The sequence below is a fragment of the Vicia villosa genome, linkage group LG3 (assembly GCF_029867415.1).
Source record: "Vicia villosa cultivar HV-30 ecotype Madison, WI linkage group LG3, Vvil1.0, whole genome shotgun sequence".
Classification (NCBI taxonomy): Eukaryota; Viridiplantae; Streptophyta; class Magnoliopsida; order Fabales; family Fabaceae; genus Vicia; species Vicia villosa.
The window spans coordinates 66,894,010-66,920,965 of NC_081182.1; the positions used below are offsets into that span (position 1 = coordinate 66,894,010).

The window sequence follows — 26,956 nt, forward strand, 5'->3', positions numbered from 1 at the left end:
AGTTGAATTATTGTGATATGCTAAATATTAAGATGGTAGAGATGATCTTAATTGCATATGTTTGTCAACATTGTACATGCATTCATGTCATGGTGTGCCTTGAAACAAAGGTGGTTTGCTTTGAAACAAAAGCGGGGCTTGGATTCTAGAGTGAATTCGGAAAGCGGTAAACTATATGTTTACATTTGGTGGCTTTGATCTTGTCCGGATCTGAAGCGTGGCTAGATTCTATATGAATCGGAAGCGGTGGAACTTTGGGTCCACATTGGGTACCACATGCATAGAGTCACATGTCTTGCATTGAGTCACATTGAGGTTAAGTGATGTTTGAATATATGCATTTATGTGATTGTCATGTGTACATGAGATGTGATAGTTGAAATTGGTGATGTTTTGATATATAATTGGTTAAACGTGTGAATATGTGATAATGATGGATTGTGTATATATTTGGGATAATAGTATTGAATCTTTTGAGTATTATACTATTGAATTTTGTGCTTACTTGAATATGTGAAATTTATTAGATGATACTATTTACATGATTATGACTTGCTGTGTGATGAAAAGTATGTGAGATTAATGAACTGTAGAAGTATGATGTGTATAGTAGCTATTGATACTTGTGATGTGTTGATTTTATATGTCTGAATCCTAGCATGCAATTTATCATATGCCCACTTATATGATTTGATATCTCACCCTTTTCTCTTGTTTCGCCGTTGCCTTTATATTGGTAACGTGCAGGTATTCAAGTATGAGGATTTAGTTGCCGTTACTCGAGTCGGTTGTCGCTCTGATACGTAGCACTCTGGGGGGAACGATTTATGTCATTCATGATGTTGTTGTTTAATTGTGTTATCTTGGTTGAACAAAATGATAAGTTAACTGAAGATATTTTATTGAATACTTGTTTAAGTGATTCCGTTGTGTTTTAATAAAATAAGTTATTCTGTTTCAAAGGTGCTATGTATCCGCTTTATGCGACGAGTTGATTTGTTTTGTTTTATTATGTGACGCCTCATTTGTTTATTGAGAAATTTTGAAAACTCTGATTTATATATATTTTTCGGGTAGAAATGGGGTGTTACATGTAACGCCCCAGACTGCTTTAGGGATGATCGACTGACCCCACAAACCAACACGGGTCTTTTCAGCATGCTTTGACCTCACTCACACGCTTTCTGAGAAACTTCCCAGAAGGTCACCCATCCTAATATTACTCCAAGTCAAGCACGCTTAACTGTGGAGTTCTTACGGAACAGGCTCCCGAAAAGAAGATGCATCTTGTTTTCGGGAGCTCATTCCATAAGAACTCCATAGTTAAGCGTGCTTGACTTGGAGTAGTATTGGGATGGGTGACCTTCTGGGAAGTTTCCCAGAAAGCATGCGAGTGAGGTCAAAGCATGCTGAAAAGACCCGTGTTGGTTTGTGGGGTCAGTCGATCATCCCGAAAGCAGTTTGGGGCGTTACAAATGGTATCAGAGCCTGGTTCTCTCCCAGTACGATGTGGTTCGAGGACGAACCATGCGGAAGCTGGTGGGCATGTAACACCCGAGGCCGAAGAAGGCGAGGGGTGGTTGCACCGCATGTAACACCTGAGGCCTCTGAGGGTAAGGGTGGTCGCCACATCGGAATGAGAGGGCTTCTAAGGCTGTGCAGGTATGGGACTGCATGGTTGAAGGAAAGCTTATAAGGATTGATGGGTACTACCTATACCAACAAGATGCATCTTCTTTTCGGGAGCTCATTCCATAAGAACTCCATAGTTAAGCGTGCTTGACTTGGAGTAGTATTGGGATGGGTGACCTTCTGGGAAGTTTCCCAGAAAGCATGCGAGTGAGGTCAAAGCATGCTGAAAAGACCCGTGTTGGTTTGTGGGGTCAGCCGATCATCCCGAAAGCAGTTTGGGGCGTTACACTTATCATATCTTATCTCTTTAGTATAAATTTTTATTCTGAATTTGAATTGAATTATAAACCAAAAAATAATAAAAACTAAAATATCTATTTATTTTTATAAAATATAATTTAAATTATTAAAAAAGAAAAAAATAAATAAAATATTTAAATATCATATAAAAATGTTTGATTAATAACTATTTTATTAAAATTAAAATATTTAAAAATAAAAATAAAAATATGAATTTTTTTGAAATTACATATAATATTTTACAATGATAATTTTTTCATCTGCATATAACTAGCATTTAGACAGACACTCTCGTGTTTGTTTGTCCACCTTTTTATATATACATGCATAAAAATATAAACAATATTTTTTTCTTAATTTTAATTTTACTTAAATTAGTTGTATGACAAAAAAAGGTAAATCGTAGAAGATAATAGAATGGAAAAGACATATAAACTGTTATAAAATGATTAATGAAAAAAATTAAATTTAAAACAAAAATTAAAAAGATATATTTATAATTAAAATAGGCTACACTAAAATAATATTTTACCTTTATATATTATTATAGATATATATTATTTTTATATAGTATATCTAACATATATAATTGAATCACTTATTTATTTATGATTTTTTTCTAAAATAAAATGAGTTATTTAACAGTGTCATGAATTTTTATAAAATTTATTCAAACTTTTTATTATTATTTTAATTTTTTCAATATTTTAATTTATTTATAAAATGTAAAATTTATTTAAATATTATATTTTATAGTGGAATTATAGTTGGTCGGAAAAGAGTGGATTCAAAGTTTGTTACTGTAGTTTGCAATTTTCGATGCACTAGAGATGAGGATGACTTGCAAAGTTTTCACTTCTACGCTCAAGTTAGTAAGAGAGAGAAAATATATTTTGAATGTGAAATGATTTGAATATTTGTAAAGTGAAGTGGGGTGCTTTCCTCTTTATATAAAGAGAATTGCTGGTAATTTTACATGCGTGGAACAACGTGGAATACGATCAACTGTTTTGTGAAGAATATTGTGCAATACGGGGAGAAAAGGGTTTACATGTTCCTCGTGTGGAAATTTCTTGCATTGTAACTAGGCCTTTGTCTTCTAGATCTTGCGGACGGTCTGAATAATAGAGTAATAATTACGTTGAGGCATAAGTTCTATTACTTTTAACACATAATGATATATATATATATATATATATATATATATATATATATATATATATATATATATATATATATATATATATATATATATATATATATATATATATGACATGATCAAATGACACAAGGTGTCAAACTTAGTAATATGACACTTTCGATAATTCTCCATTCCATGTCAGTATACTAAAATTCACCGTTGAATTGATAGCTATTATCATATAAATCATGTGTATAAAATTTAACATCAATAAAAAATCATCTGACATGTCAACGAGATGCATAAAAACTACTAACGTCTTATAAAATTTCAGGAAAACCGTTAATTTTGATCATTCTCTTTAACATATCAAATGATTTTTTATTGATGTGAAATTTTACATGCATGATCTATATGATATTAGCTTTTAATTCAACGGTGAATTTTACTATACGGACATGTGGTGAAGAGTTAACGGAGGCGTCATATTACTAAGTTTGACACATTGGTGTCATTTGATCCTGTCCATACATTTTTAAAAAGTTTTAAAAACCATACTCAATAAAATTCTAAAAGTTCAACTATACTTTTTTTTTTTTTTACAATATCTCAAAAATAATTTATCAAAACTTTTATTAAAATAAAATCTCATATGGTCAACATGGTAAAATAAAAATATTCACTGAGAGTAATCAACTATATTTCTTCATTTTTTTCCTTTGATACTTTAAGTTATAATTTCTTTCACTTAATTTATTATTTTACATTGCCTCATTCTCTGGTATAAATAAGTGAACATAACCAACATGTTTTAACATTTTAAAACAAAAGTAACCTCAATTTCTTACATTACTTGTTGAAGCAATAACATCATGGGTTCTGAAGTCCCTCTTTCAGGTGTAATTGACAGTCCTCCAAAAATCACTGATGCAAAAGGGAATGATGGAGAAGCTGGAAGTGATGATCATCCACAAATTCCTGGATGGTTTGCTGAACATTGTCCAATATGGCCAGGTTGGTTAACCTGAATGAAGTTTAATATCCTTCTGTTCTTAATTTGGATGCATTTGTTTATATTCTTCTATTCTTAATTTTAACAAAATTTTAATATTTGCTCATGTAAATGAAAATTATCTCTACTTTTTTAAATTTGACCTCAATATTTTTAAAATTTATTAAAAAAATTCCAAAAATTTTAATTTTTTTTTATTTCTCTATCGAAACAAAAGAATTTATAAATAAAAAAATGCAATTGAATTATTTAAATTGTTTAGAATTTTAAATTTTAAAAAAAATCAATTAATTTTTTCAAATACAAGATATTTGTTGGGGGTATATATCTGTCCATGCTTGAAGTGCAAGTGTAATTAAATGTAATTATAATTTTGTTATTATGTTGTGTAAAATACATGCATGTCAGGTTAATGAATAGTTCATATTTTAATCTCTCTCAACCCCCACACCTTCCTTAAAAAACAATCTAAAGTAATTAAATATGTTGTCACATGGACATTGCTCAATAGGTAAAGTAAATTATAGCATATATCATAGACCTCATAATTTTTATTAATCATCTATTTTCCTATTTCTAGTTTCTTTGTTATAAGAGGAGTTGGAAATCTGATGAATGACTAGAAATGATTGTGTTGATTTCTAGTGCTTACAGCTAATTAAATTGATTGTTGAAATATTGCAGGAGAAGCACACTTCTTGAAGGTTGATAATATTTGTTTCCAAGGGAAATCTCAATTTCAAGATATGCTAGTTTTTCAGGTAATGATGATATATAACCATATCAAAAAAAAAAAAAGTTATCTTAATTACATGACTTGAATTAAATTATACAATTAAAAGTTGAAATCAATGTCTCTCCGCAAATCCTAACTCAACTGACAGAAATCGTTGTTAGGTTGGATGTTATGATCAGAGTTTGAACCCTAATACTCACAATTGTGTGTGAGTTTCTAGTAGTTATTATTCATCTGTACACAAAAAATTAAAATGTCTGATATTTTTTTCAGTCTCTAATTTTGATTGTTATTGACGACGGAGTTGAAATGCAGACATCAACATATGGAAAGGTGTTTGTTTTGGATGATGCACTCCAACTCACCGAGAAAGATGAATGTTCTTATCAAGAAATGATGACTCACCTTCCTCTTTGCTCAATCCCAAACCCTAAAAAGGTTCATATCAAATAGTGTTACATATTCTATAGTATAGTACTATATTATAAGTATATTAAACCATTATTTTTGAAACATTTACAGGTGCTGCTTTTTGGTGGAGGAGATGGTGGCATCCTTAGGGAAATTTCACGTCACTCTTCTGTTGAACACATTGACATATGTGAAATTGACACTATGCTCATTGATGTGAGTAAAATAATGTTTGACCTTATGTGAATTATTATATATATTATTACATGACCCTATTCTTGATGATAAAGTCTAAGATTTTTCTATTTTCAGGTTTATAAAAAATATTTCCCAGATATAGCTATTGGATACAAGGACCCTAGAGTTCAGCTTCATGTTACAGATGGTATATAACTACTACATATAATGTATATATCAAAATATAGTTCATTATATCATTTTTATGATTGTAGTTATTTATGATTTTTAATTATTTGAAACTGTGACAGGAACACTTTTTCTGAAATCTGTCCCAAAAGGCACTTATGATGCAATAATAGTGGATGCATTCGACCCAATAAGTACATCTTTAACTTCTCTTCTACTTGCTTAAGAATTATTTTTACACATCTTGTATAGTAATATTTATGTATCTATAATATATATGATTCAGGGTCTGATCATGAACTATTCGAAACTGAGTTCTTTGAATTGATTTCAAAAGCTCTTCGTCCTGGAGGAGTTTTGTGTATCCAAGCAGAGAGCTTTTGGTATAAGTCATTGGATATTGAAGAGCTTTTAATCAAAAGCCGCAAAATTTTCAAAGGCTCTAGTGATTATGCATGGACAAATGTTCCAACATATCCAAGGCAAGTAACATTGAACTAACTCAGAAATCCAATATAATAATCAACTAATTAGTATTTGTTTTGATTGATTCAGTGGAGTGATTGGTTTCTTGCTTTGTTCAACTGAAGGTCCACATGTGGACTTCAGAAATCCAATAAACCCTATTGGTCCAGAAAATTATGGTGTATCAAAGTATCCTATGAAGTATTACAACTCTGAGGTACTAATAATTAAGCAATAATTAAGTATTAATATTTGTTTATATCTGTTTCTTAATGCATGATTTGACACCATATATTCTCTTTGTTTCAGTATCATTCAGCTTCATTTTGCTTGCCATCTTTTGCCAAAAGGACCAAAGCTAAGAGCACTGCATGAAAGGGGACAAGACATAGAATAATTATAAGAATAATACCAACATTTCAGCATGTTTCTAATCATTTTTTAGGGAACAATAATCATTTCTAGATAGCATTATTATGTCAAGATTTTGAGAAAAGCTTGTACTTTGGTATACTGGAAATTTTCTATTATGTCATGCTTTCCAATAAATTATATATGCATGTTTCAGAAATGTGTTGCCTGTATTAATTCAAAATTAAATCATTGCATGTTGGGTGCAATTGTAGTATTAATGGAGTAGCTGAAATAATCAATAAAATTACTGAGGTGGATTTAAATTATCACACTTGAATGTAGTAGTTTGTAGTGCGGATGATATGAATTTGGTCCCGCTAGAGCATGGGGGGACCTATATGCAGGAGGCGGATGATATATTCGGATGATATATTCGTGTGGCTAAACATGAACTAATCTATATTATACAAATATAAATTAATAAAAAAAATATTTGGATAATTATTAAAAAGAATGTTTTTACTCTCTCAAGACAATTCTTCCTCTTACTCATTGTTTTAAAAATCGAATCGGTCATTAGATAGGTGGAGATATTGAGTCAGTAGTTCATTGGTGGAACTATTGAATCGTTGATCGAACCGCAAAATTAAATCAGATTAAATTGAATAATCCGGTTGAATAAACTGATCTCTATAACACAACTATTTATAGTTATTAAACTAGTCAACCGTATGAATTTGTCTCTAAAAAATATCACAACACCTACAAAATTCCAAAATTTTAAAGTTCATTTCTTAAACTTAAGTTCTAAATATTGTCATTGCACACGATAAAATAGTACAAAATATAAATCTAAATAAATTTTGAACAAAAGTCTAATTGCAACATAAATGAATAACAAAATAATTTGTCTAATAAATTTAATTTTGAGGAAAAATTGTTCCATATAAAATTTGAATAAAATATATTTTAATTTTAATTTTAATATTTTTGAAAAGAATATCAAAATGAAATCGTTTTTATCTAAAGAAAAAACAATTAACCCACTGATTTTCTAATGAGTGATAAATGGTTAAACATCGTCGTGCAGCTTTTATAGAAAGAAATGATCTTAAAAAAATTATTATTTTTTTGATAGTAGACGATTTTTATTGTATATGTACTTTATTAAACAATTTTTTTTTTAATATAGTTTAGCTCGTCGTACTTTTTTAATGTTTAACCACACCAATATCATGTTTGAATCTGTCACTACGCTGACTATATCACGCGGAGGCAAGGGAGTAGTAAAATGAACCAAGTGTTAGATATAGCTAAAGACTCCCTTCAGAAACCGAATACTCCACCACCAGCGTTTTCTTTAGTCATACTCCTTACACCAGAAAAATCAGATTTCTTTAGTCATTCTTACACTAGAAAATCAGATCTAAACTCAATAAAAGGAGAGTTACGCCAGCGTCAGTGTGTATCAAGTTTTTGTACATTATGCATGCAACATTCTGCCAAAGCATAATAGGCTGTCATTCAAACATAAGAGACAATCACAAATTCGTAATTTGGTTAAGTGAATTGGTATATATATATATATATATATATATATATATATATATATATATATATATATATATATATATATCATATATCGAGATCGAGGAGAGAGCATTGGTATGACATTGCCACTATTATAGAGTTTTTATTTTGGATCATGGCAAAAAGCCGTTGGAATTTATCGAACGATCTATAGCCATACCAATATACTTTACCAAATTATGAATTATTTGTTATAAGCTTTGAATGGCAGCCTGTTATACTTTTGTTGAATGTTGCATTCATCCATAATGTGATTTGTGTTAATATGAACTAGTATCTAGGATTAGATTAAAGAGGAATAAATTTGAAATTTAGGAATTATCTCTATGAAATGTTGAATATTTTTCATGAATTAATTGTATAGTATTTAATAAAAATGGACCATATCAGTTTATTTGAAAGGTAGTTTAGATTTTAATAAAAAAATGAATATTATATATTTCAATTTATTTGTAATCAAATCAAAGAAAAATTGTTGTTTTGATTCTATCTCACGGCCCATATTGATATTTACATAGTCTAAAAGTTTTTTCTATATAAAGTTAAATGTTTTTTAAAAGTTGGATTTTAATTTATTTGATTTGAATAAAACAACTATTATACATTTGTTCAAGAAAGTACTTTTTTCAAAATAAAATATAGGTTAAGTATGTTTTTTATCCTATAAATATCTCAAATTTTATTTTTTAGTCATTATTAAAAAAATGACATATTTTAATCCCTATGAATTTTTTATGCAAACAGTTTTAGTCCCGGCTATTTTTTAAAATTTTAAAAACTATTTAATTATCCTTAAAGTTTTAAATTTTTGAATAATTTTTTGCATACGTGTTTAGAATACTATAAAATATTTCTTTACTAAACTATAGAATTTTTTTTTAAAATGAGAAGAATTAAATATGAATTTTTTAAATTTTAAAAGATAATAATAAAAGTAATGTAAATCTCGATTTAGAAATCAAATTTTGAGTTCTTTTTTTTTCAAAGAACATGTCTTTAAAATAATCATTTAAAAATACACATCGGTTTAACAGTAGAGACTAAAAACTACGTGCATAATAATTTTGTGGAGACAAAAACATATATTTTTTTATACGGACAAAAAATATATTTAATCCTAAAATATAGGCAAAATAAATTTAAAAAGCCAAATATCTTGATTTAAATAAAACAACTATTATACATGTGTTCTAGAAAGTACTCTTTTTCATGATAAAATATAATGAAAATAAATTTAAAAAGGCAAATATTTTGTGTTTAAATTTAGAACTAAATACATTTTATTTTATTTGGTGAATGATGAAGTAGTGCTTGGTAAGATGAATTTGAGTATTTAATGTGGTGGAGAAAATATTGATTTGTAAGATTAGCACTCCAACGTCTAAGTTAATAAAAAAATAAAAAATTTGACAAAAAAAACAATTGCGTGTGTGTGTGAGAGAGAGAGAATTGGATCGAACTCTACTATGTCGAAGAGTAGCTTCTGGTTCGACAGAGATTGTGTCGAAGACCTACATACTGTAGTCGAAGTGTGTTCTAGTATGTCGGTGTTGAAATGCTAGGGTTGTTAGTATTTTGAATTGGGCATGTTTGTTATGTCCAATTGTTTAAGTTAACTTGTAACTTAAGTTGGCTTGTAATGGGTATTTGTGAAAAAACCCATTAGTTAGTATGTTAGGTTTTATTATAAATAGCATACTAGTCTCTCATCATTGCATACTGCAAATCCTAATTTAGGGTGAGAGGGATATTTGTTATTCTTGTAACTAGTGTGAAACTCGTGCATCCGCACGGGTTCTGGTGTGGACCGGTTTTATGTTACCAATTAGAATATGAAATTCATAAATAATAGAAAAAATAAAATAAATTATAAAAAAAGATAAAAAAAAGAAGTCTAAGATTAATATATAAGTTCAAATTTAAAATACTAAATTTGTTCCAATATAATATAGGAATTTGTTATAAACCACTACAGTAATATTTAGGTTTCTGTCGGCCACCTTGAATAATTCCTAAAAAATTTAAAAAGATTTTTTTTTATTTGAACAATAAATATTATTTTTCTATATATGAAAATATTTTTTCCGGTATTTATTTCTCGTATATAAATTTTTTTTTTGACATTCTTTATAAAATTATTGGAATCTATAGTAAATTTATTCCCGTATATAAATTTTAATTTTTTGAATTAATAGTAAAAATTTTCTCGTATATAAAAAGGGTTTGCCAAACAGAACCTTATATATTACAATGAAAAAGTTAATATAAATAATTTAAAAAATTATTAAAAAAATATAATAAAGTTACGTTAAATCATATAAAAAAAACCTAAATGTGATATGTATTAAAAAAAAAGGTCATATAAGAAAAAGTCAAATGTGATATTAATAAAAATATATTATGTACATACTAAAATGTTATATTTGGATCAAGAATATATATTTTCCATACATAAATTTTATTTTTGTTTTGTCATTATTTTTATTTTTTTATATTATTTATAAAAATATTTAAATTAATAGTAAATTTGTTCCGTTTATTATAAAGTGTTACAGTGTTTATAAATAAATAAATTTATTTATTTAAAATTCAATAATAAATTATTTTAAATTACCTTAAATAATGTTTAACAGAAAATAAAGGAGTTACTATATTTTTTCTCTTACCCTAAATTAATATTTATAGAAGATAATACTATAAATTTATCATGCAAATAGAAGAAATTTTGGAGACATGTCCCACATTGATTTTAAATATTAAAAAAAAATGCTATTTGTGTATAGTCTCCAAACAGGTATCATAGTTATTATCAATTAGAAACTTTGAAGTTGTGTTTCTAATGTAAAGAAAAATGATTATTTTGATTTGATTGTAATTGGATAGATATGTTACTACCACTACCAGTACAAAAAACTTTATTGGTTGTGTGAGATACATCAGTAGACTATTTCATCAGTACACTATTTCACACGGCAGTAGACTATTTCTTCCCCATACTCCTCAAAATATGTGTTTTTTTCTTAATTGATTATGTGGAATAGGATGTGGGATAGGGGTGTTTTTTTAATATTATTAGTAGTATTACTAAGGGAAGAACGTGACTTGTCAGTAAATTATAGAAAAATGTGCTTTTTATGACAACACATATATCATATATCAAATCAGTTTGTTTCATTCTTACAATCATTTAATTTTTTAAACTTTAAAAAAATAGATAACTATTATATTAATTAAACTTAAAAAAATGGAATTATTTGTTTAGACCAAAATGATAACTGAAAATGTTTTTCTTCTTCTTCTTATTGAGACGCCACCACCATTCTCTGTTTCATAATTTTCTCTTTCATTCATTTTTTTCCACTCATCATCACCATCACCCAAACAACTTCTCCTTTATGTTTTCTTTTTCATTATTATTAATATTTGATTTTAGTGTATGTATATATCTCTTCTTTTAAATACATAATCAATATTTAAATATTTCCACTACTTCTTCACTTTCTTTCTCTGGTTTTTTGGGTGGCTTTGACTATATATTCATCATCAAAATTATATTAGTATTAAAAGAAAATGACAAATCAATGACACTTAAATGTATCCAATATCGATGGATGTGACACATGAAAGGGTTGTTTGTAAACACAATTGTCTTAAGCAACATAATAGGCAAAAGCAAATGTCTAATCATAGAGAAATATAAAATATAAACAATTGTAACTTGAATTTTAGTCTAATAGCGTTGCAGCTTTTAGTCTCATTTATGTTTTCAAAATCAAGTTGAAGATGGGTTTATTAAATGATTAAGAAATGGCATGTCTGAGCAAAGAGAAATATAAAATAAAATCAATTCATGACAGAGTTTTAGTCTAATAGTGATGCTTGTTACTTAGTATCATGATATCCAAAATTTGTATATTATTATAAATTTTTCTATAAATAATTTATCAAATATCAAATTTTTTGTCATGATATTTATCATATTATCAAATATTTATAATATTTATCAAATATATTCATATTATCATAAATTTTGATATAAAAATTTTTCATATAATTTTTTTCCTTCATATTATCATAACTTTCATTTTAAATTATTTAGTTTTGATAATGATATCAAATATATATGACATATTTATTATTTTAAACTATTATTAAAAATAAATATTAATTAGTTTTTATTGGTCTTTTCTATTCCACTAATGTAGGGTGATTCAAGTTATCATTACAGTTATAACTCATAGTATTAAATTTTTAATAATATTAATATCACATTTTTCTATATGCAATGAATGGGTGATATGGTATTAAACTGCAATTAATTTTCTCTCTCTCATATTCTCTTTCTTCTGCCAAACCTCCTGCCACAAATTCTCAGTTGTCAACTATCAGTCTTTCTCTCAAATTTTTCTTTTCCTTTCATTCTTTCTCTCTCCCCATCTTTCTCTCTATCTCACCAAAATCTCATTCTTTCCCAGAACATTTATCAACAAATATTTTTTTTCCATTAATTCTAAATTAACAAATAAACTCTAAAATGTTTATGGTAGTAATTTTTTAATTGGAAAAGCTCATATTTAAAAAAAAACAATAATAGGTTGATAGTCTTCAATTTCATCCATTGATAGTTAATGACACAATTTACAAATTAAAATAGATTAAAATAATTTATCTAAACTTTCAAAAATACTATTATGACAACACTATGAATCTATCCAATTGATATGATATCTAACTGATATGATAACAGTACCATCTGTTTGAAATTTCTATTCCTTTCATTTCTCAATGAAACCACTTTGAATATATCCTCTTTCCATAAATTTTCTTTTCTTCTTCTTATATAAATTTTTTTATCTAACTTCAATCTCTTTGAGAAAAATAAAATTATTATTTTGATTTTTTCTAATGATGATGCCAATAATATCAACAATAATTATAATAATGATGATAAAAAATATTAAATTAAAATAAATAATAGTTTTTTTTTTTCAATTTCAATGTTTAGAAACATTACAAAAATAGATACACTACTTCATAATTATAAAATTTTAAAAATATATGACAAATTCTAAAAAAAAGAGAGAAAAATTAATAAAAATCAAAAGAAGTGAAAAAAAAAATGTTAAGAAATTGTCCATATGTTTAACTTTTTGTTTTCCTATAAGAAGATGTAGAACCTGAAAATAAAATAAAAACAAATGGAAAAGATGTTAAAAAGATTTTTAAAAATTGGGGTTTGTCACTGTTCTCAAAAATAGAAATAGAAGATCTATACTATCCAAAGAATACACAAATTGTTATATATATGATATAAAAATAACACATCTGAAAATAACATGTATAAAAATAATAGATCTGGTGTAAAAATAACATATCTGAAAAAAATATCTATAAATTACTAACCATAATTTATATTGTCACACATATTGTCGTTGTTGTTTTAGTACCCAGATTCGTCTTTGTTTTGATAGATCTACAACATGTAAAAATAAAAAAAGTGAAAATTATGGAACAGAGAAAACTTATATGTTGTTACTTACACTTTGTAAAACAAAAAACTTCAAAATCAGTTTTCATCTTCGTATAGATCTGCAACCTGAAAAAACAAAAAATTAAAATGAAAAAGAAATCACAAAACATTGATGAAGATAAAAAGAGGAGTGAAAATGAAGTATTAAATCCAGTTTAAATAAAAAGGAAGAAGAAAGTAACAGAGAGTGTGAGAGATGTAGCAAGCAAAGAGAGAAAGAAAACTCACAGGAAATTTTTTTTAGAGGGACTGAGGAAAAAAGAGAGAGAAAAAGTTACAAATGTGTAAAAAAATCAGTTTAGGCCTTATATAAAATAATCACTCTAATATAATAATAATAAAATGTGACAAAAAATTGAGAAAAGACAACAAATAAGCAAAATTTAATAGGTGTTGACAAAAGCAGCAAGGGCACATGCGTCTTTTCCAGGTACATTTGTTTTCTTATTTTATAGACTTGTAATCTTGTTTTAAAGAGAAATGAAAGAATAGCAGTTATAACCAATTATTGTGTTCTTCTTATTTTACCACATTTTCTAACCCTTGTGAGTTTCTTGTCGTCAAGAAGAAATTGTTTATATTTTGTTTACGGTATCGTTTTTAACAATAAATTGGTGCGGTGAGCGTGGAGAAGATGCCTTCAACAAAGTATGAGATTGAAAAGTTCACCGGAGTGAATGATTTCGGTCTGTGGTGCTTAAAGATGAAAGCCCTACTGGTTCAGCAGAGTTGCTTGGAAGCGTTGAAGGGAGAGGCAGCCATAAATGCTGCATTAACAGCAGCGGAGAAGACGACTATGATCGAGAAAGCACACAACGCAATTTTGTTGAGCCTTGGTGATAAGGTTCTCCGGAAGGTATCAAAGGAGACGACGATATCAGGATTATGGGTGAAACTTGAAAGTTTGTACGTGATCATATCGTTGGTAAATCGACTCTACCTGAAGCAAGCTTTATATTCATTCAAGATAATTGAATATAAAATGTGGTTTGAGCAGTTGGATATGTTCAACAAGTTGATTCCTGATCTTGAAAATATTGATGTGAAGATCGATGATGAAGATCAAGCGTTGTTACTATTGTGCGCTTTGCCTCAATCACATGATCACTTCAAAGAAACTCTCCTATATGGAAGGGAGTCCCTGACCTTTGAAGAAGTTCAACCAGTCATGTACTCTAAGGACTTGAAAGAACGAAAGGATCATAAAACTTCGACTGTTGGTGAAGGTTTGGCCGTTAAGGGAAAATTCTTGCGAAAGGATGGTAAGTTCGACAAGAAGAAGGGCAAAAGTCAATTGAAGTATTATAGTGGAGAAGCATCTGGTATTCGATGCTATTATTGTAAGAAGGAGGGTCACACAAGAAAGGTGTGCCATGAACGCCTGAAAGATTATGGAGGTAAGGATAATGGCAATGCAACCAAGATGATTTTGAATCATCTGATGTTCTTGTGGTTTCGAGCAGTGACTCTAGTAAGGAGTGGATTATGGATTCAGGTTGCCCTTCGCACATGACTCCAAACAAAGACTTGTTTAAGGAATTATGTGATCAAGATGGTGGATCGGTATTGCTGGGAAACAACAAAGCTTGCAAGATTACAGGTGTTGGATCTGTGAGATTCAAGCTCCATGATGAGTCAATAAGGTTATTGACTGAAGTCAGGTATGTCCCTGATTTGAAAAGAAATTTACTTTCTCTTGGTGAATTCGACAAAGGCAAACAAAGAACACATGGATCCCTTGATTACATCCATGCTGATCTCTGGGGATCTGCAAGGTGTCCATCACATTCAGGAGCAAGGTATTTTCTATCCATAGTTGATGACTATTCCAGGAAGTTATGGGTATTCATCCAGAAAACTAAGGATGAAACGTTTGAGAATTTCAAAGGTTGGAAGACTCTGGTCGAAAATCAGACTGGCAGAAAGGTCAAGAGGCTGAGAACCGACAATGGCCTTGAATTTTGCAATGAGGCGTTCGACAGTTTTTGTCTTGCCTCTGGTATTGCAAGGCATAGAACTATTTTGGAGAGAGTCAGATGCATGTTGACTAGTGCTGGATTAAAGAAAGTGTTTTAGGCTGAGGCTGTTTCGACAGCAACATATGTGATAAACAGATGTCCTTCGACAGTGTTAAATATGAAGACACCTGAAGAAGTTTGGTCGGGACATCCACCAGATCTCGACAGACTTAGAGTATTTTTTTGCGTAGTCTATGCTCACATTAGGCAAGATAAGGTCGAACCTAGAGCTCTGAAATACATGTTCATAGGATATCCAGAAAGAGTCAAAGCTTATAGATTATGGTGCCTAGAGCCAGGTCACGGGAGGTGTATCACCAAACGAGATGTAGTTTTCAATGAAGCTGGGATGGCTTTCAAGAAAACTAATGGTGATGATGGTCGAAATGCAGAAGAGCTGGAACATGAAGAGATTCCTGTTAAGGTGGAGCATGTTGATGCTGAATTGCATACCCCTGATGAAGTCGAAGAAGAAGCACAAGATGCTGAGGAAGTTGAGGAAACTATCGATGATTATCTATTGTCAAGATATAGGTTGATAAGAGTCATCAAGCCACCTCAGAGACTTGGTTATGTAGATCTTATAGCTTATGCCTTAATCTCTGCAAGTGAGGTTTTAGACGAAGAACCTAGAGACTATAAGGAAGTTATGAGGAGTTAAAATAAGACTGAATGGCTGAAGGCCATGAATTATGAGATGAAATCTTTTCATGATAATTATACTTGGGAACTGATCAAGAAACCTGCTGGAGCAAGGTTAGTCAGTTGTAAATGGATTTTCAAAGTTAAGAAGGAATCAAAGGAGTGGTGTCGAAAAGATACAAGGCAAGGTTGGTCGCAAGGGGTTTCACTCATAAAGAAGGTGTCTACTTCAATTATGTGTTTTCTCCTGTTGTGAAGCATAGGTCCATTCGAATGTTGGTTGCCACGGTGGCACAGTTTGATCTTGAACTGGAATAGATGGATGTGAAGACTACGTTCTTGTATGGTGATTTAGATGAAACGATCCTGATGAGGCAACCTAGAGGGTATGTCGAAATGGGGAAGGAAGATTATGTGTGCAAGTTAAATAGATCTTTATATGGACTGAAACAATCTCCTCAATAGTGGAATAGGAGATTCGACAAGTTCATGGCACGCATAAGTTTCATTAGAAGTCAGTTCGACCATTGCGTTTACTTCAGATTTCTATCTGGTAATTCATTTGTTATTTAGTTGCTTTATGTGGATGATATTCTCATAGCAAGCAACAATGTTGAAGATGTAAAGAGGGTGTAGGCTGAACTCAATAAGGAGTTCGATATGAAGGATCTGGGAGCTACTTCTAGGATTCTTGGAATCACTACAAAAAATACGCTTTACTGCGGCAATTATATTGAGGAGGTTTTTAAAAACCTCTTAAATTAAATTAAAAATTAGTTTTTCTTACCTTGTACAAGTAATTATTTCTTTAGTTTAGGGCGGTTCGCTGTATGCCTCAATTATTCCGCTGCCGCGTGGTCTTGATCGCTTCTTTATAATTTTTTTTCTTTTTCCTTTTATTAATTAGAAGATAAATGAACCTTGGATAAAATACTTTCAAAAAAATTGATAAACAGTTTTATCACTACTCAACTCGTTTCCTCCCTCCCCTCTCGTGTCTCTCACTTCAACAGCCTCTCTCTCCATCCTCCACCAGCCGCCGTTCATGGCTGCCGGTAAAATCTCCATTCGTAAACTTCTCATTCAATTGAAAAGTAAGTCAATAGAAAAGTAAGCCCTTTCTCTACATCTTTGTCTTCCCTAATTGAAATTAGGGTTTCTCTTTTCTGACATTTTTTCTCATTCAAGTAGCATAAAACATAGGGTTTATTCTTTTGTAAATGGTGGGTATGCAGGACCCATGCCAATTTCGCGATCAATCTGATTATTAGAAATTTTATGTTAGAAAATATATGTTTTGCGCGAATCTGAAAATAGAAACCATGATTACTAGTTATTATTTGGTTGAAAATAAGACTCTTTCAAGAGGAGGACTTGAAGCTCCACAGTATTCACTTAAATGTTTAAAAACTTGTTTTTTATATCATGACAATTTGGAAACTGAGAATGTTTAATTTGTTTACTAACCAAATTGCATTGATGTTATGTAATGTTTAGTCAGAAGATGCTTCTCAAGGTACTCTAGGAACATATCAAGAATCCAATAGACCAATTGACAAGGTAATATTCATGATCTTATGTCATTAACAGTATTTGCAAAATTTGAAGGTTGTTGTTGTAAGCACACTTTTTTTATGTCTTTGTATGGTTGGAAATATTCATGTTGTTAGCACATTTTTTTTATTATGTCTTTGTATGGCTGGAAAAAATTCAGATATGGTTAAAAATGCAAATACAAAGGCATCTTGCACTAAATTGAGAGGCTTCTAGTAAGATTCATGTATGGAAAAAGTGTGAATGTTTGTATGTTGATTAATATGTTAGATGAGTTCTGTCAAAAAAAAAATATATGTTAGATGAGTAGTTAGTTATAGATAATATCAGGTCATTACATGTTCGTGTGCAACAATTAATATCAAGTCATTTATATCTTCTATACAATCTTAAGTTTTTTTAGGTCTTCTATATAATATTTTTGTTGCCATGAGGTGCTACTTATTAAGTATTGGAAAAGGCTTGTGTTTGAGTCTGTCGGAACTTTTTCTGCAGTAGGTTTACTTGCAAGTTTACATATTTGAGTCAAATGATTCTTGGTTGCAAAATCAGCCATTCACAAAATCCAATTTTTGTTTAGTAATTTTTGTGAAGTGGCTAAGATAGATGGAATACCCTTGAAGCCTTTTCTAATGCTGAATTTCTTTGGTTAAAGTGTTAATTTTAAAGTGTTTAATTTAGTATTCGAGTGTCCAAACCAAAATTATACTTTCACTGGTTTTTGAATCGAACACATTATAAGGATTATGTTTTACATTTTCTCTGTTTTCTTTAGTTTTCATTTCTTGTAAAGTTTCTATCCTGTTAGTAAATTATATGGAAACGACTCCACTTGACTATATCCATACCATGTATGGTTTATCATATATTTGTGCTGTATTTTCTCCAACAATTAATGTTGAAAAGTCCTAAACACATTATGGTATGTAGCTTTGTAGAAATATAATTCACAATTCATCAGTATGAGTTTTCCTTACAATTATTTTATGCAAGTATTTTTAAAAGGATTCTTGTCATTAAATAAGTAGCTTTAGCTTACCACTATGGTTGCTTCTTGTTTGAAAATTGTGATAATTATATCATGTTGACACTACTCCTTTATGCAGACCAATACTTCTAAGTTGTTGATGTGTTTTGAAGAAGTAACAAATTGGAAATATGAAGCGGGTGCTTAAAAGAATTGGAGAGGCATCTTTTTTCTAGCCAAACTTGAAATCTTCAAGAGTTATTAGATGCATATTTAGAAGTGGAGTCATTTATCTTTATTGTGTTAGTGTAAGAATTTTGCATATTTTCAAACTTCTAATATTTGTTCATTCTATCATGAGCATTTCTGATGTTTGAATATATTTTATTAATATTTCCATGCATTTTGGAAGAAACTAACTTCAATTAAAGTTTGAGAAGTTTGTAGATTTTGATTCATTTTTTTTTTTGACATATTTATACAATTTTCGGGGGTTTTAAACCTCCACAACAAAACCGCCCTAATTCATTAATAAGGATACCAGTGGTCACTTAAAACCCCCGCAAATAATTTGTGGGAATCGTATAAACGGCGGTTTTTATAACTCCCGCAAAACATTTTGCGGAGGTTGAAAACCCCCGTAAATAGGATAAAAACCCCCGCAATACATGCGCGTTTTTTGTAGTAAATTGACATTCGAAATGATAGAAAGAAATTGAAGTTATGCTTATCTCAAGAGGCATATTTACGAAAGATTCTCGGAAAGTTTGGTATGTCGAATTCGAAGTCAGTTGTGACTCCGACAAACCCTTAATTCAAGATGAGTATAGATCAGTGTCTCAGTATTGATATCAATAGAGCCTATATGAATAGCATCCCATATGCTAATATAGTTGGTTATTTGATGTATGCTATGGTCTGTACTAGACCCGACATAGCATATGCAGTAAGTCTTGTAAGGCGAATCCTAGAAAGGCTCACTGGCAAGTATTGAAGTGGATTTTAAGGTACATCAATGGGTCTCTGAATATGGTCCTAATTTATGGCGGAGCCTTGGGTGAAGATAGTAAAGCAGTAATTGAAGGATATGTCAACTCTGACTATGCAGGTTGTATGGATTCTAGAAAGTGTATTTCTGGATATGTTTTCACTAGTTGGAAAGCAACACTTTAGAAGGTTGTTTCTCTATCAACCACTTAAGCGAAGTACATTGCCCTAACTGAAGCTGTGAAAGAAGCATTGTGGCTTGAAGATTTTGTGAAGGAGCTGAAACTACAAGGTCGAGGTATCACTGTTAAATGTGATAGTCAAAGTACAATACACTTGTCGAAGAACTCAGCATATCATGAGCGAACTAAGCACATCGATGTGAGGTTGCATTTTGTCAGAGGAGTAATCGAGCATGGAGAAGTCCAAGTGCTGAAGATTTCGACTAATGACAATGCTGCTGATATGATCAGCAAGATATTTCCGAGTTGCAAGTTTTTCCACTGTATGCAGTTGGTAAAGCTGCATGAAGAAAGCTAGTTTGTTCTTTGATATTATAGAGTTTGTTCCAAGGTGGAGATTTGTGAGAATTGGATCGAACTCGAGTATGTCGAAGGGTAGCTTCTGGTTCGACAGAGATTGTGTCGAAGACCTACATACTGTAGTCGAAGTGTGTTCTATTATGTGGGTGGTGAAATGCTAGAGTTGTTAGTATTTTGAATTGGGTCTGTTTGTTATGTCCAATTGTTTAAGTTAACTTGTACCCTAAGTTGGCTTGTAATGGGTATTTTTGAAAAAGCCCATTAGTTAGTATGTTAGGTTTTATTATAAATAGCATACTAATCTCTCATCATTGCAAACTGCAAACCCTAATTTAGGGCGAGAGGTTTACTTGTTATTCTTGTAACTTGTAATCTTGTTTTAAAGAGAAAAGAAAGAATATCAGTTATAACCAATTGTTGTGTTCTTCTTATTTTACCATATTTTCTAACCCTTGTGAGTTTCTTGTCGTCAAGAAGAAACTGCTTATACTTTGTTTACGGTATCGTTTTTCACAATTATATATATATATATATATATATATATATATATATATATATATATATATATATATATATATATATATATATATATATATATATATATATGGATTTGCTAACTTAGACCCACTTATTTTTATGAAGGTCTATTTTAGCAAGCATTAACTACAAAATAGTTAAATGCACCTTAAGATGCATGTTGCTAAAACACACCTTCATAAAAATAAGTGGGTGTATTTTAGCAAACCCCACGGAGGTTCGCTAAAATACACCCACTTAATTTTATGAAGGTGTGTTTTAGCAAGCTTTAACTAAAAAATAGTTAAATGCACCATAAGGTGCATGTTGCTAAAATAGACCTTCATAAAATCAAGTGGGTCTACGTTAGCAAACTCCATATATATATATATATATACTTTGATATTTAATTATATATAAGGAAAAATTATTCTTAAAAAATTAAATAATCAATGTATTTGGACTATATTTTGGCTGTATACATTGATTATTCAATGCATATAACGAAACAAAATTTTTTCTTATAATAAAGACCAAATGGAAAATGAGTGGGGGGAGTAATTCAACTAATATGCGTTAGTTAAGTTAAATTGTTGTAAAGTGTTGATATATGATTTTACATCGACCAACAATATTTTTTATAGTTATATATTAATGTAAACAGGCTATTGATATTTATAAATATTTTTTTAAAAAAGGTAGGAGTTTCGTAAATACATTACTACGAAAATGAAATTGTATCTCGTTCGAGAAAGGGTCGTTACCTCGATTGGGGGTTCAAGGTAACAAAAGATATTATGAAAAGTGTGTCACTTTTTGGCCCCCCATCAATGACCAGTGTGAAAAATGGAAAGTCTGTCATTTTCCCGCTCAGTTGGGAAGTTAATCGAGGGGTAGTCCCTTCTTTTTTACATCAAGAGGACTGTGAACTGAGATGAAATTTCTCACTTTTCCTTCAGATAGGACTGTTAACCATGAGAACAGAGGTTAGATGACCAATTTTTACATCGGTTAGAATTGTTAACCGATGTGAAATCCTTTGTATTTTTAAAATAGAATTTTACATATTTTACTTGTATTTGGTTATAATTTGTATTTTTGGAAAATAGAATCTAAATGACATAATTTGTACCATATATTTAATAACTACAAGGTCCAAACGAAAACTATACATATTTACATCAAAACTAAAATGACACACATTAAAACCTCAAATTATGATCTAGATTCCATTACAAGATTCTTATCCTTGGAACTAGATGAATATGTGGATTCAGCCTTAATCATAATCTCACTATTTTGCATGGTACTATGATTATCCTTTAATTTTGCATAGAAGAAAAATTTACTAATGTTGTATCACTCCAAGTTATTACATTAAATTTAGGCATATACATCCATTTAATTTTCTCAGATGTCCTCCCATCATTATAAATCCTTTCATTAAAATAATCTATGAAGTTCTTGTTATGCTCTATCAACAATCATTTTTCATTCATCCGAGAAAAATTTTCCTTGATAAGTATTTTTTTGAGCGGATAAGTAAGGTTGAACTTCATCAACATTGTTCAATATATACAGATGTGCTTGCAGAACTACATCTCATGTCATTGAATTAACATTTAAATTTTGAGCACCTCTACCTTCATATCTATCATCATGACGAGACTTAGAAATTCCTATAGAGTCGACTTCTTACAAATAGTTTGTACAAAACTCAATAGCTTCTTATGTGATGTACCTTTCAACTATTGAAACTTCTCGTAGTGATGATTCTTTGAATACCCTTTAAAGATGTTCATATATTGCTCTACTACATACATCCACCTTAAATAAATTTGGCTACAAAATCTAATATCCCTAACTATATGAACAATTAAGTGAACCATATTGCCAAAAAATGATGGAGGAAAATATATCTTGAATTGACACACGATAATTGTAGTCTCATGTTCCAACTCGTCTAAATTTTCTGGATCAATGGATTTATTACATATAGTCTTGAAGAATAAGCACAATCTACTTATAGTTTCTCTTACATTTTTTGGCAAGATAACACGAATAGCCACTAGTAGAAGTTGTTGCATCAAGACATGACAATCATGAGATTTTAAGCCAATTAATTTAATATTTTTCATTGATACAAGTTCCATGACATTTGATGAGTACCCCCGTTGATTTTCAGTCAAGGTGGAGATTTGTGAAAGTATAGCTTAAAAAATCAAGGGATGAGGAGGAGAACTTTTTTCCATGCGATTAACTTTGGTCAAAAAGTCAATGTTCGATCAACGGTCAACGACTTTGAATGGTCAATGGTCAACGAAGTGATTGTTCAATAGTCAACAAATTGATTTAGTCAGTGATCAATGGTTAACTAGGTCAATCGTTATTGATTTGGCTAGTCAACGGTTCGGTTGACCCATGGGTAACTTGAGTTGGTTTGCATATGGGGCTTTGATATATGGTCCAATAGGGTTTCAGAATATTATAAATATGGTTCTATATCAATTTTATTAGTAAGACGAGAGAAGTAGACAAAGAGAAAGACTGGTATCCTAGTTAAGAGGCAAGTGTAGAAATTCTTTAGAGTTCTTAGAATTTGACAGATCTTTGTTTGTATATAGGGGGATTAGGAAACCTTTCAAACACCTTGGATATGTGCGATTCATATATACAGATTGAAATATATTTGGGTAGAAAATATAATTTATTTGTGTGAACTTGAGAAACTATTTTTCTTTAATTCATTTGTTATCTCTTGGAATAATCTTTGGTAGTATAGTAAATTAGAGAGTTGTTCTCTCCATTATAGGAGATCAGTTTGATCGAATTGGATAAACAAATTTTTTATATACTCGTCTTTTATCTCTCTCTTGCTTATTCTAAATTTACTTACATTGTTTAGAAAATTAATATTTACTTGAACCCATTTATTTTAGTTGACATTATTATTTGTCCCACATATTTTTATTCTTCGTGTGACTAATATTTTTGTTAGATGTTTTTACAACAATAATATTTTGGTGTGATGAAATCTTTTTAAATTTACAATATTATTATAATAAAAGAATAATGAGATAGATTATGTCAACATATTTTAATTTTTATCTTATATCTTTTTTTATGAATAATATTAATATTGTATTTATTTGTAATAAATATGTATTAGATATTAACAATTTAGTGTCGTGTATAAGTGTATACTTCTCCTTGCAAGAATGATAAGGATTTTTTTTGTGTAAGTAAGATATATTATATGGAGAACTAAGGGTTCTCAAAATCTGTTACACTAGAAAACGAGATAAACTTGACAAAAAGAAATTACAAACCAATTGATTCTACGAGGAAAAAAACTCCAGTTTTTTACAAATTAAAATCGTAGAAGTTGCAATTGACATGAGTAAGCTCCCCCATGAAAGATCATCTCCAAACAAATTCCTTAATGTTCCAAACCATATTAAGAACGCTCCAAGAATCTTTCCGAAAAATAATACAATTTCTAACTAACCAAATGCTCCAAAATATAGCCAACCAAATTTTTAGCTTTGTTCATAATTCTAAAGACTCTTTCTTCGTTTAAGTTTTAAGGAAATAAATTGTTATTTGAAAATTTCATTCATTAAATTGATCGAATTTTATAATTTGAACAAAAAAATTGATAGCATATGAGACTCTAATCTTATATTTCTAATGATATGGATGAGATCTTCCGCCTTGTTCAAATCATATTCAAATTGAAGTATATTTCCAAGAATTATCATAATACATCTCCCCTTTTCACATTGTGTAAGAGTATTAATTAACAAGTTAGTTTGATCCCAAAAAGACAAATTAAATCATTGAGACTAATCTAATCTAATTTTGACATAATGTGGACTAATTGTTTTGAAGTGTTTTATGCTACAATTATGTTTGGTAGGTACAAGTAACAGAAGAAGTGGTGTAGGAAGGGAGAAAGGTATTTGTAGTTTTCATAGTTACTTGCAGGTTAAGGCTGTGGTTATGCCTCTAGAGTGTCCCGCATGATTGTAACATAAGCAAATCAAATATAGGGTTTGATGTGACTGAAAATGAATAAAGGGGTGTGACATGTATATGTAAATATGTAATGTCTACTTCAATAGACAGAAGATAATGTTAATAAACTAGGATGAGATGATGATTCATGCATAAGATACGGGTCATGTTGGAAGACATATATTGTGTTGCTTGCTTACTACTAGTCATTTGTTCAATAAACCTATTTTTTCTCCACTTTCATTAAACAATCTTTAAATGTGTTTGATTTTGGGATGACAGAAACTAAATTTAGTCAAAAGTAATGGTGTATATTTAAAAATAATTATATTACTAGTTAAAAATGACAAAAAAAGTCGAATTAAAATTTTAATTTAATTTAGTTTCTTGTTGTCAAATGAAAGTTAATCTAATACAAAACAATTGATATAATGAAACTCTCTTGCATGTACTATGTTTTTCTTGGTATTTTTATTAGTATTTTAATTATATATTTAGTTAATATTGCATGACACAAAACAAAAATATACCATGATTTAAAGTATTGAAGAAAAAAAATCGATTCGAGTCAAAATTACTTCAATCACAAATAAATTTTAGGTTTAAATAGTCTTTTAATCCCTGTAAATTGGCGTGTTTTTGTTTTCCATCCCTGTATTTTTATTTTTGGGGATAAAGTCCTCAAATGTTAAATTTTATTTGATTTTAGTCCCTAAAGTGAAAATTCGCAGAAAAATCTGCAGGTTTCCTGCGGATTTTCTTTCGAATTTTCTTGCGGATTTCAATTTTAAGGACGAAAATTAAAAGGATTTTAACATTCAGGGACTATTTCCAAGAAAAATAAGATACAGGGACGAAAATCAAAAACACGCCAACTTACAGGGACCTAAAGACTATTTAAGCCTAAATTTTACTATGTTTAAACGTTGGAGGTTATGATGATAAGTGGAGTGACTCTGGTACACTACAAAATTGGAGAAAAGATCAAAATAAATGGAAAAGCTTTTGGTAGGGTGTAGGTTACAAAGTGCAATACATTTTATGAAGAAATAAACATGTGAACAAGGTTTTAAAAAAGGTAACAGCCGCGTCGCGGTCGCGTATAGGTTTTTGCAATTTCGGTCGGTACAGGTGTTGTGACGCTGATTGTGGTCGTCGCGGTGTGAATTATCCATAATTTTTTCTTTAATATAAAAAACGATGATATCAGTATCGACATCTGCCAAAACCGTTTTGTCGCGGCCGTTTTTCGCGGTCGCTGAGTGGTTTTTAAAACCCTGCATGGAAATTTACTGGAAAAAACATATTGTATTACATAAACCATAAGGAGACCACAAATCAAAAACAAGCAAACATGACACATTGAGAACAAGATGTAGCGCATTCGTGCAATTCAATTTTTTTTATCATTGAGCAGTATTTTGACTATACATGAAGTTTTGTAAGTCTGATTGAGATTAAAGCAACGGAAAATGAAAGATAAAAAATCAAAACTGAACTCTAATTTGGATTGTAAAATGACATAAATAGCCAGTGAACTTATGACGTTGTTACATACACTGAATCGGCCTAGGTTCCTTACACGTGTTTGAGACATGGGGAATATTTTTGCAACCGTTGATGTACCTAGTGAGAGGTAATTGATTATCTTTAGGACTAACTCTCAAATCCCTAAAAAAGGGGGTTTAGCCTGCACTATTCACCTTTTTTGACACTACTTCCTTCAAGAATTTCATCTAAACTTCATCAAGCTTAAAGTGTACTTTCCTTCCAGTTTCACCAAGTCGAACTCTAAATCCCTTATTTTCTAGTACATATCTTTACTCTTCCTCAATGGTGATCATTATGGATTTAGACAAGAGTGGTAGGGTGATAGAACCTTCGAATATTAAAAAATGGTTTGAAATGTATTTGCTTTGCACGAGGAATGACGAACAGACAGATGTTTCAATTGACTATAGGCTCTTAGAAGTAGATGTATTTGGGAGTTACAATAACATTGGTAGTTCTAAGAGTGATAATGACTATCTTTCTTCCTGTTATTTACTAGGAATCTTTCGGCAAATGGTGGTGGCTACATATATTAAATATACAAGCATTGAAGATTTTGGGACCCTATACACCAATGAGGAGAGGTTTGTTACCTTTCGGCGAAAAATCGATATTTCCAGCACTA

General features: G+C 30.1%; 1 protein-coding gene and 2 long non-coding RNA genes across 3 annotated transcripts; 2 read left to right on the forward strand and 1 right to left on the reverse strand.

Moving 5' to 3' along the window:
* The first annotated feature begins 3,927 nt into the window (after nt 1-3,927).
* On the forward strand, nt 3,928-6,723 carry LOC131656016 (spermidine synthase 1-like). Its single transcript, XM_058925800.1, has 9 exons — nt 3,928-4,087; nt 4,770-4,846; nt 5,137-5,259; nt 5,344-5,448; nt 5,545-5,617; nt 5,721-5,792; nt 5,885-6,080; nt 6,154-6,280; nt 6,373-6,723. The coding sequence occupies exons 1-9, from the start codon at nt 3,946-3,948 to the stop codon at nt 6,436-6,438; spliced, it is 981 nt and encodes a 326-aa protein (XP_058781783.1). The 5' UTR covers nt 3,928-3,945; the 3' UTR covers nt 6,439-6,723.
* A 6,357-nt stretch (nt 6,724-13,080) lies between these two features.
* Nucleotides 13,081-13,791, reverse strand: LOC131656017 (uncharacterized). The gene is made up of 4 exons (XR_009299945.1): nt 13,766-13,791; nt 13,548-13,603; nt 13,411-13,480; nt 13,081-13,184 (listed from the first exon to the last, which is right to left on the reverse strand). It is a non-coding gene; the product is annotated as an uncharacterized LOC131656017 (long non-coding RNA).
* A 3,327-nt stretch (nt 13,792-17,118) lies between these two features.
* On the forward strand, nt 17,119-19,141 carry LOC131656018 (uncharacterized). Its single transcript, XR_009299946.1, has 3 exons — nt 17,119-17,291; nt 17,695-17,757; nt 18,858-19,141. It is a non-coding gene; the product is annotated as an uncharacterized LOC131656018 (long non-coding RNA).
* The last annotated feature ends 7,815 nt before the right edge of the window (nt 19,142-26,956 follow it).

Coding starts and splice junctions, on each gene's coding strand:
- LOC131656016 (XM_058925800.1), top strand. CDS start 3,946: ATGGGTTCTGAAGTCCCTCTTTCAGGTGTAATTGACAGTCCTCCAAAA. Junction 4,847..5,136: donor AAGATATGCTAGTTTTTCAG/GTAATGATGATA, acceptor GTTGAAATGCAG/ACATCAACATATGGAAAGGT. Junction 5,618..5,720: donor TCAGCTTCATGTTACAGATG/GTATATAACTAC, acceptor AAACTGTGACAG/GAACACTTTTTCTGAAATCT.